The sequence below is a fragment of the Hordeum vulgare genome, chromosome 7H (assembly GCF_904849725.1).
Source record: "Hordeum vulgare subsp. vulgare chromosome 7H, MorexV3_pseudomolecules_assembly, whole genome shotgun sequence".
In the NCBI taxonomy this organism is placed as follows: Eukaryota; Viridiplantae; Streptophyta; class Magnoliopsida; order Poales; family Poaceae; genus Hordeum; species Hordeum vulgare.
Window position 1 is genome coordinate 564,930,774 of NC_058524.1, and position 11,670 is coordinate 564,942,443.

Sequence of the window (11,670 nt, forward strand, 5' to 3'; positions counted from 1 at the left end):
TAATAGCTTTCTTGGCCTCGAACTTGATGTCACAGTATAGCATCTCCATTGCCCACTTCGCCACTCGGCCTGACGCGTCTCGATTGTGGAGAATTTCCGACAAAGGAGCATCAGAAACGACAGATACCGAGTGGTCTTGGAAATAATGGGCCACCTTCCTCGCAGTCATATAGATCCCATAGATGAGCTTTTGATAATGAGGATACCTCTGCTTGGAGGGGGTCAGGACTTCGGAGACGTAGTACACTGGCCGCTGAACTTTGTATGCTTTGCCTTCTTCTTCTCGCTCGACTGTAAGAACAGTACTGACGACTTGATTTGTAGCCGCGATATATAGAAGAAGGGGCTCTTTACTGAGCAGAGCAGTAAGAACCGGCTGGGTGGAAAGTAGGACTTTGAGGTCGTCGAATGCGACTTGGGCTTCGTCTGTCCACTCGAAGGTATCTGACTTCTTCATGAGTCGGTACAGAGGAAGTGCTTTTTCCCCGAGTCGACTGATGAACCTGCTCAAAGCCGCTAGGCAACCTGTGAGCCGTTGAACATCGTGTATTCTGACCGGCCTATCCATTCGGACGATGGTCCCGATCTTTTCGGGGTTAACATCGATTCCTCGTTCGGAAAGGAAGAAACCGAGTAACTTTCCGCTGGGAACACCGAATGAACACTTGGCTGGGTTTAGCTTGATATCGTACCTACGAAGGTTGGCGAATGTTTCTGCCAAGTCAGTCAGCAGGTCGGAACCTTTGCGTGACTTGACTATGATATCGTCCATGTATGCCTCCACATTGCGACCGATCTGGTCGAGGAGACATTTTTGGATCATGCGCATAAAGGTAGCTCCTGCATTCTTCAGACCGAAAGGCATAGTGATGTAGCAGAAGCACCCAAACGGGGTGATGAAGGCTGTTTTCAACTCATCGGGACCATACAGACGGATCTGATGATAACCCGAGTAGGCATCAAGGAATGACAAACGCTCGCATCCCGTAGTCGAATCGACAATTTGATCTATGCGGGGGAGCGGAAAATGGTCTTTCGGACAGACCTTATTGAGGTGTTTGAAATCAATGCACATTCAGAGTGATTTGTCCTTCTTGGGCACCATGACGACATTGGCGAGCCACTCGGAGTGGTGAACCTCGCGAATGAAGTTGGCAGCCAGCAGCTTGGCCACCTCTTCTCCGATTGCCTTCCTCTTGTGCGCGGTGGACCGACGCAGGTGCTCTCGGACGGGCCGAGCGACGGGATCCACATGCAGTCGGTGCTCAGCCAACTCCGTGGGAACACCCGGCATGTCAGAAGGCTTCCATGCGAAGATGTCCCAGTTCTCACGGAGGAATTGGGTGAGCTCGGCTTCCTATTTAGGATCGAGGGTGGTGGAGATGTTCGTCGGGGCGGCAGACTCGTCCGTCGGGTGGATGCTGATTTTCTTCGTCTCTCCCGCCGACTGGAACGCGGACTCAGAAGCTGGTTTCTTCGAGCGCATCAGGTCGGCAGGGTCGACTGTCTTTTTGTACCCTTCGAGCTCAAGTACAGCCATCTGCTGGTCGGCGATCCTTGATCCCTCTTGCAGACACTCCTCAGCTCGCTGACGGTTGCCGGTGATGGTGATAACGCCTTTTGGACCTGGCATCTTCAACTTCAAGTACACATAGCACGGGCATGCCATGAAACTCACGTACGCCGGGAGGCCCAGAATCGCATGGTAAGCGCTCTCGAAATCCACCACCTCGAATGTGAGCTTCTCCTTGCGAAAGTTCTTGTCGGAGCCGAAAGTGACGTCCAACGCGATCTGACCGAGTGACTTGGCCTTCCGCCCGGGGACGACTCCGTGGAACTGCATATGGCTCTCGCTGAGTCTGGACATCGGAATGCCCATTCCCTTGAGGGTGTCAGCGTACATGATGTTTAGTCCGCTACCGCCGTCCATGAGGACTTTGCGCAGTCGGACTCCTTCCACCACCGGGTCGACGACCAGAGCCTGTCTTCCTGGAGTGGGGACATGCGTTGGATGGTCCGACTGATCAAAGGTGATCGTAGTATGAGACCATCTAAGGAACTTGGGAGCAGTCGGAACGGCCATATTGACCTCTCTGTTCACTAGCTTCAGTCGACTCTTGCTTTCGACGTCAGCAAAAATCATGAGGGTTGCATGGACTTGGGGGAACGGATCGTCCTTATCCTCCTCATCTTGTTCAGGATTCTTCTCACTCGGTTGTCCTTCGCTGAACCCCTGAATCAGGAGACGACACTGCCGAGTGGTATGCTTCGCATATATGGGATTGCCTTCTTCGTCCATCTTCGTGTGTATTGGACAAGGCTGATCCAGGATGGGATTATTGAACGGCTTCTTCTTGGGGGTAAACTGCGCTTTCCCTTTGCCCTTGAACTTGGCGCTGGTTACAGCTGCAGCTTCTGCTTGCGGCGTGGGTGGAACCTTCTGTTTCTGCTTCCGAGTGTTACCTCCGTCGGTATCGCCGACTGTCTTGTGTTTGCCACTCCGGATGCGGTCTTCTTCCTCGCCATTTGCATAACGAGCAGCTATCTCCATCATCTTGCTCATGGAGATGTCGCCTGTACGGCCGAACTTTAGGTACAACTCTCTGTACCGTACGCCTGCCTTGAATGCGCATACTGCTTGATGCTCGGTGACGCTCTCCACCGTGTGATAAAGAGTCGTCCATCGCTGGATGAAGTCGCGCAAGGGCTCATTCGGCTTCTGGACACAATGCTGAAGCTCCACAAGGCCTGCAGGGCGTTTGCACGTCCCTTCGAAGGTCCTGATGAACACTCGGGCAAGATCTGCCCAACTGTAAATGCTTGAGGGGGCTAACTGGTTCAGCCAAGCTCGCGCCGAGCCGTCGAGCATCAGAGGGAGGTGCTTCATAGTGACATAGTCGTCCCCTCCTCCGATCTGGACTGCCACTCGGTAATCGTCTAGCCATGTTTCAGGCTTGGATTCTCCCGTAAATTTACCAATTCCCGCTGCCAATCGGAAGTTGGGTGGGATGTCAGCCGAGCGGATGGCTCGACTAAAACACTCGGGGCCGGATACGATGGTCCTGCCGCCACTTGGACGATCCAGATCGTGGCCATCGCGGTGGGCTCGACCCCTGTCGACTCTTCGCTGGGCGATTCGCCCTCTTGCGTCGGGTCTCGGGTCGTAAGTGTCGCCGACTGAACGCCGATCATCATGATGTCCGGACCCATAGGGCCCACCCCGCGGAGGGGTGCGCGAACGGCGACGATCTTCATGGACCATGGAACGACTGCCTCCCCTGTGGTGCTGATAGGAGCCGGGGCTGTGAACCGACCGATGTGTGTTTGCATGGGCGGAACTATTGTGGATCCGATTGTGCGACTGGGAGACTGCCGAATTCTGCTGTTGCGCCGTGTGCAACAGAGCACGGATCTGCTCGATTCCTCTTCCTGCCTCTGAATCAGTCGGTTGGAGAGAATCGGCGATCTTGGCTGCCGCAGCCAAGTTGAGGAGAGGTGTGCGGAACAACTCTACGTTGCTCTGCCGGGTGTGCCGACTGGCAGAACGACGAGGCGGACGGCGTGCACCGGATCCTTCACCGGCTTCGAGCTTGTTCCGGCCAGCCTGATGGGGATCTTCATGGGTGTTGGCCATGTGAACTTCTGCAGCAGGCCCGAGGCCCATGTACTCGGAAGGGAGTTCAGTCAGAACCGAGCCCGAGCATTGGGGACGCGGGGCAACCACAACAGACTCGAGAACCGCCACTTGAGAGGACGCGAACTGACGCGCTCGGGCATGTTGCACCCATCGTTGTAGACGCGGACTGCGAGATCGTTTGCTGCGGCGCGTGACAAAGGTGCAAGCCGGCAATGGAGCCGATTGTTGGAGAAGAAGAACGCCGCGAGCGCCGACACGGAAGTGTGTGGCCCCGCGACGGGGAAGCGCCTCGACGTCGAGAGGTGCCTCCCGAAGCCACGCCGATTCGTCGACGACGAAGGAGAGAGCGCCGAAAAGGATCTGGTGACCCATGCTCGAACCTCCACCGGACGACATGACGAAAGGAAGTAGTCGCAAACTCGCCGGAAGTCGCTTAGACGCCTGCCCCACGGTGGGCGCCAACTGTCGTGGGTATAAGCCTGACAGTAGATGTGTAGGGTACGAATGAGATGGGCAGAGTCCTAGCTACGGCGAGGTTGTATGAGTTCAGGGCCCTCTGCGGTGGAGGTAACGGCCCTACGTCTCAGTGCTCTCGGAGCTTGTTATCGAGTGTGATATGGAGTACAAAGATTTGCTAACCCTTTTACCAGTGGGGGAGGGCGGCTTATATAGAGTGCGCTGCCCTCCACAATGGTTCTAATTCAAGGGTGGAGTAGTGGCGATTGAATGCATATGTTACAGGTAACGTATGCTCTAAATGCTAGTAAATGCACCCGGAAACGTACAACAGTTTCCCTCCAGAGAGGTTACGGCACACCGAGTGTATCCAGTCGGTAGGCCCGGTGTTCTCCGAATGTTAGTCTCCGACTGGATGATTCCGGGCCTGCTACCGACTGGATGATGGGGGCACCTTAATTCAATCGGGGCATACTTATGGTCTTGTCCCTTGTGTGGGGTAGCCCTTGGGTAGGACGTGTAGGGCAGGCCTATGACCCTACCCTAGGACTATGACCCCATCATTCGGTTTTCCAAGCTGAAAATGATAAGGAGAACACCACCAAGAATAACTGAGACACTCCGGATTAATGAAGAATGAAAGGTTGAGCCAAATATGAGAATTAATTCAAATTGATCTTGGAGAAGGGATATAACTGATGGAATTCATACTTACGTCATAGTTGAAAAGAATTAGAGAACTCCGGAAAGATTACAAGGGTCAGATAAGATCCTGGGAAAAACATGTGGGTTATGCGCCCACTCAAAAGAAACCACCCTTGAAAAGGTTGCTTAGAAGAGAGATATTGTACCGGTATAAAGAAAACTTGATGAGGTTAGCACCTCGAAAGAATTGAAATAATTGAAAACAATAAACTTTTGAGATAACTTCAACGCTCTGGATAGAATAAAGAGAAATGACAACAAGAAGACTTGATAAGAATTTTCAACATGGGAAATAATTTAAAGGATGAAAAGGATATGATGAACATGGATAACTGAATTGAATTCACCGGGAAGATAACAAGATTGAATAAAGATGAACATGAAGCTCCTAAGAATCTTCACAATGACTCACCAGATACGAGAGAAAAGAAAAGAAAACTGAAGCAATAACGAAATGAAATGCACCAGGGTGATAATCTAATCACTGAAGAAAAGGGCGGGAGGGCGGGAAAAACAAAGACAACTTGGGACAGATGGTACAACTCCGAAAAGAAAAGAGAGATTGATCTTGCAAATATTGGAGAGGCTTGAATTCCCTGAAGAGAAGCACACGGGCTGGAAAAGAATTGACACAACAACTCCGGTTGAGAAATATTGAAAAGACAACTTGATTTGAGCAAAAGAATTTGCATTCCCATAAAAATGAGAACACTGCTTGGAAAAATATGAATTCACCACTTTGACATTGACGCAACTTGAATTACCATACTCTAACAAAACAAAGGATGAGGCTTACGAAACAAGCCAGAACAAACTCATTAGAGAGATTCCGCTCGATATCTTCGTGGATGAGGCTCGCACGGGCTCTATCCTACATTAGCCATCATATGCAAGGCAGTGCACACGACCTACGAAGCGTACATGAGTCGTAGCAAGCTACAAGTACTCTTTAAGACACAACGAGAACCGCTGTAAAACGACCATGAACAAACGAATCCACTAGATGTCGAACCCCAACCTAAGAACATGCATTTGTTGGAAGATTGTCCTATAAGTAACTACTTGAATTCCCACCTAAGAACTCCCAAAATTTCTGGTCGTGCAATCTGGTCCACGGATACAAGGAGTAATATATCACTCAACTCCGATACTAACCCGTCGAGTGTATCACATCCGTCAACACATAAGCACAGATCTCGGAAACTCATCTATCTCAGATCCTCGTAATCACAATGATACTAAGTATGGTGATACATCCGGGTCTATCTGCACTAGTCTGGGGAAGCCGGACTCCTCTCGCCACTACTAGTATTGAAGCAATTTCGAACATCCTCCGTCCTGAGATACTAAGAAATCTGAATGATAGCGATGTGCTCAAGAATCCCCTCGAGCTCAACTCCCCGGAAGAAATCAAGTCACACAGGAGGAACCAAGACATAACTCCATCACATCGGCATCATATAGATTCCAAAATATCCGCGTGATCCTAAAAAAATTGAGTGAGAAGAGGAGTAGAATTGAAATTATTATGTCAAGAATCCTCACCAGAGCATAGAAGAGGAGAAAAAAGACTCCTACTCTCCGATATATAACTAGACTCAAAGCAGTTTTTCACTAGACTCGATTCGGCCAAGTTCGAGCAATCAAGGGGGCTCCTAAGTCGGTACTGCTCTGATACCAACTTCTAACGCCCAAGATGCGACCCTATCCTTATTTTGGCACGAGGGCCTCGACAGGGATAGAAGCGCATCTCGTTGTTTCGCAAGAATGGATATCGTTACAACTACATGTACTAAAGAGAAGAGTATATGGAATTGTCTTACACTCGCCACATGCTACATCAGAGTCACATTAGTACAATACATAAAATCACGAAGAAGAGCAGGGTCCGGCTACGGACGAAAACAAATGAGAAAAGAATGACGTCCATCCTTGCTATCGGAGGCCACCGGCCTGGAACCCATCCTAGATCGATGAAGAAGCAGAAGAAACTCCAAATGAACAATCAACGCGCTCGTGTCAAGTAACCCTTTACATGTACCTACAACTGGTGTTGTAGTAATCTGTGAGACATAGGGGACTCAGCAATATCATTTCCAAAGGTATCAAGACTAGCAAACTTAATGGGTGAGGTATGGTTAAGTGGTGAGGCTGCAGCACACAACTAACCATTTATTTAGTGGCTAACTTACGAGTACAAGAATAAGAGGGGGCGGTCTACATATAGCATACGTGAACTACTGATGATCAAATGAATGATCCTGAACATCTACTTACGTCAAACATAACCCCACCGCGTCCTCGATCGAAGAAGGAGCTCACGAAAGAGACAGTCACGGTTACACACTCAGTTGGCGAGTTTTAATTAAGTTAAGTGTAAGTTGTCTAGAACCAATGTTAAACAAAGTTTCCACCTTAGCACATAACCGCGGACACGGCTTTCCGAAATATTTAACCCTACAGGGATGCTCCAACTAGTCCATCACAAACTACCACACACTGCGACGGAATGACCTCGATCAGGGAAACCCGTGATCTCCTCAGATCCCTATTGGAAAACCTCAACCTTGAGTTAGCTCAAAGCATCCTCGGAATCCCTCGCACAAGACGCTCGATAAAGGTAAAACAAGTCCAGCAAGGCCGCCCGGCATGTCGTGATCCGAATAGAAGCCACGTATCTTGTTCTCAGGGCACGACGGATAAGCACAGCGTACGGAGGCCTGATAGACATCACCCGAGTTTCCCCGGGTTGGCCCCGCAAACGGCTCTGTTTTGGACCAACACTATCAGCACTGGCCCTCCCTGTATTATCTTGAATTACTCCTCGGGTAGCGCTAACTCCCTATGTTTTACAGTATTAACAGAATTATTATGTTGGGCAAATATAGTACCAATGTTGGGCCTTGCCAGACGAGCTTTATCCCAAAACGAGAATCTAGGGGGTCCCCATAACAACCCCAAGCATGTTAGGAGCGCTCATTTATGTAACATAACACCGGTAGCCAAAACTAAGGCGGCAAAGGTGGAACAAAACACCAGGTTAGAAAGGCCGAGCCTTCCACCTTTTACCAAGTATATAGGTGCATTAAATTAGATAGAATTTAATAGGGTGATATAACAAAGGACCCATGTTATCATATGGAAGCATCTGCACCTGCAACTAGCAACGCTAACACATGGATAAGCAAGCAGTAAGATAGCCAATCAGTGGTTTGCTAGTTTGTGAAGAGGTTGAAGGTTTTCATGGCAACGTTGAGAGGCCGATATTTAACAGTGGTAGGCAGCGAGACATAGCGATTGAAACAATAAAACTAGCATGGCAATGATAGTAATGGTATCTAGGGAAATGGTCATCTTGCATGAGATCCCGCTTGGAAGAAGAACGACTCCGAGAAGCAAACAAACCGATGTAGTCAAACGGGTCCTCACTCTCCGACACGCTTGCGGAACTCTATCGAGACGAAGAAAACCAGGAAAAAGAATCAACACACGATATTCACCACTCGATGCACAACACATATGATGTATGAACGGTACTTTTATGCACGGTATGACACGCAATTCACTCCTATCAAACACTACACATTAAGTGAAGTTCAATATGCAACGAGTTGCATATTGACGAAACTCCACATACATATTATTTAGTTCTATCTCGATTAGGTACACGGCAATATTAAATGTGGTTAAACATGGCAATAGGTGAAGCTTAATTGAGCTACCTATCTAGGCATTTTAAATGAGGTCGGAAACGACATATAGCATCTCTGAGATGACCTCCTACATTAAATTAGAATTCTGTCCAGATCTGAACTAACATGTTTTAATACTTGTTAAACAGCAACATAAAGTGGTTCACGTGAAACTACACGTCGTTCCAATAAATTTACACATAGAGAGCATCTCCAACGTAACTACGGTTCAAAAGATACGAGCACCACAAGATATGATGGCATGAATGCAATATGTGTGCAATGGCAGTCACAAGCATCCCAAAACACACAAACAGCAAGATAATATGAACCTACACAAGATTCTAAACAAGTTTTATATAGGACATGATCAAAACGGAGCATCGCTTCAGCATATACAAGCTACGCAAGAAATAGTCACAATCTGCCAAAAACAGCAACAGGGCATTTTTACACCCCAAAACAACAAGCTACATCAATCCAAAATGCTCAAACAAGATGTTAGAGCATATATATCCATATGTGGTTTTGGTAATTGATGACAATTCCTATGGACTAATGGTTGCCTTAAGTTATATTTATAGGATTTGTCCATAGGCACTTCTTGAAGTCCATTTGTTGGGTTCAAGGAGTTTATATGATGACCAAGATGGTATTCAAGGTATTATCCTAAGAATGGTCATAGAGACACAAGGTTGATCAAGATCTCAGACAAAGAGTAAATAAAGATGATCAACACACAAAGCGTACAAGATGTACCGAGAGGGATCAAGTGATCCTATGGTATGGTAAGTATTGTTCATTACGTGTTTGTGTACTAACCCATGGTCTTCGTGAGAGTTCTATGTGGGGTTCGATGTGTCTCCATGGGCTTGCGTCTAGAGGAAGAACTCATACAACCCATGAAGGATGACGTCAAGTGGTGATCGTCATCAAGATTGCGGTGTGCAAGTTCAAGTGAATCAGCATGAAGATATCATGCTTGAAGCCGTCCATCCATTGTGGTGGCAATGGACTTGTGAAGATATACTGAAGAGCGGCTCACCCATGTTGTGTATGGGGGAGCAATCAACTCGTCTTCATCAAGCCAACGTAATCAAGAAGGTGGTCCATCTTGAGGAAGCCAAGATCATCGTCATCTAGCTCAAGAGGACGAGGTGCAAGGTATAGGTTTGCCCTCGATAGGTTTTCTGTTTTAGGATAGATTGTCGTTATGTCAAGGGGGGCTCTCAAGTGAGTAGCTCGATCGTATCGTTCGTTGAGAGCTCAAACCATTTCCATCCTTGCATCATACTTCTTGCTTCTTATTTGGTGTTTCTCTTTGTGAGCTTTAGAGCTTATGGTCATCTTCATGACAAGCTCGAGTTCATCGAAAACGGAGTCCATATGCATCTACTATGATGTTTTCGATGTTGGAGTTTTTACCGGTTCTTCATTCATAGAGGTCTCACATCTCTATATCATTGGCATTTTCATATCTGCATGGTCTTAAGTTCCAACATAGCATTTTCTACACCCCAAAACAACAAGCTACATCAATCCAAAATGCTCAAACAAGACATGAGGCAATAGTGGTCAAGATGCACTACAACACCCTACTAAATACAACTAGCATGGAAGCATGTATCACTAGGAAAAGAACTCACAAAATGGCATCTCGCACACAGTTTCAGACTTAGTGAAAATAACACTGTTTTGACGGTGCAGTTTTTGATCTGAAGGCATATTGACAGCAATAGAACTATATGCTACAGGGCACCGAATGACATGAAAATTTACAGGATGCTAGAGAATATTAAGTACTACAACTAACTCCATTGCACCAACCCCAAAGGAGTTGTAGATCACTAGCAAAACTTATGGAAAGACAGCAACAAAATATAACAGATTTCAGACTTAGAATTATTTCAGCATCTCCAAATCAGCACTATTTTCTAGCATGTTGACAACAAGCAAACAACACCTAAACATGGATTTCTATTGCAACCAAAATTACCAGGGGCTAGCATACATATCCAAGGGCATATCTTTAGTTGACAACTCATTCATATCATGCATGGAATAATTCACACAAAATAAACAAAAGGGCAACATGGCAAAATATCATACGGACTAGCTTACTCAAAAGACAAAACTAATTGCACAGTTAAATTCTACGAATTTTTCTACCCCGAAAACATATATAATATGTGGGGTTCGAAAAATAAACTAGCGCCACACATATATACGAGAATATGTCCTAAACACGACATAGCAAACAAGCGACGGAACTTACATGTAAAAATGCAAACAACTAAACTAAAATACATTGCAAAGGGTCCCGAACAACATGAACATTTTATCGACGCGATTTGAACAATCCGGGAATGCACAAAAAAAATACGGGATATCTAACATAATAAGACAGCATGCAAAACTACGCAAACAGCGGGTCAAACCACTTCAAACATGCATGCAAGTTGGAAAATATGAATCTACGCGAACAACTACACAATTTACATATATAATACGTCCCGATCCGATGCATGGTTTTTTATCAACGAGCTCTTGAAATATCTAATATCCCTGAAATTAAACAAATCTGAAATCGTAAAAAAAAACCAACGGGCCGAATTTGTGGGTGCGGGATAATTAAGCAACGCATCTCTGCAATATAGGGGCTCGGGTGACTCCTCACCTTGGGCCCAAAAGGCCAGTTGGAGGAGAGAGGACCGGCTTGGGCAGGCGGCTGGCCAGGAGGAGCTGGGCCGAGTTGGCTGGCTTGGGCGCTCGCCGAGGCTGTAGGCGGCTGGAGGAGGCCGGCCTGCACGACGCGGCCCAAGTGTACGAGCCGGCCCAGGAGCTCGGCAACGCGGTCATGGGGTGTCGCCTCCTGCAGCCGATCGGGATCGGGCGAACTAGGCGGCGGCGGCTCTGCGGGATTCCGACGCGATGGCGGCGCGCGGCTGGCCGACGACGAGGGTCGGCCCGTGGCCAGATCCAAGCGAGGGGAGGAGGATCTCGGGCGGCGGTGACCTGAGCTTGCGGCGGCAGCTGTCGACGACGTGGGGCGGGGAGGTCATAGTGGGGTGCTCCGGTGGCTCGCCGGCAAAGGCAACCAGCGACCGGCGGGGGTAGCTTCGCGGGCACGAGAGGAGAGGCACGTGGCGGCGGTGCTGGCCCGGATCGGCTCGGGGAGCT

At 48.0% G+C, this 11,670-nt stretch overlaps 1 protein-coding gene across 1 annotated transcript in view; it reads right to left on the reverse strand.

Annotated features, from left to right (window-relative positions):
* The window catches only part of LOC123409313 (receptor-like protein 2), a 108,266-nt gene extending 96,917 nt beyond the window's left edge, over positions 1-11,349 (reverse strand). The window contains exons 1-3 of the mRNA XM_045102251.1: positions 11,168-11,349; positions 11,001-11,055; positions 10,874-10,880 (exon numbers count right to left, since the gene is read on the reverse strand). Coding sequence (XP_044958186.1) covers positions 10,874-10,880; positions 11,001-11,055; positions 11,168-11,349 — 244 coding nt within the window. The remainder of the gene's footprint in view (positions 1-10,873; positions 10,881-11,000; positions 11,056-11,167) is intronic.
* Positions 11,350-11,670: the final 321 nt, after the last annotated feature.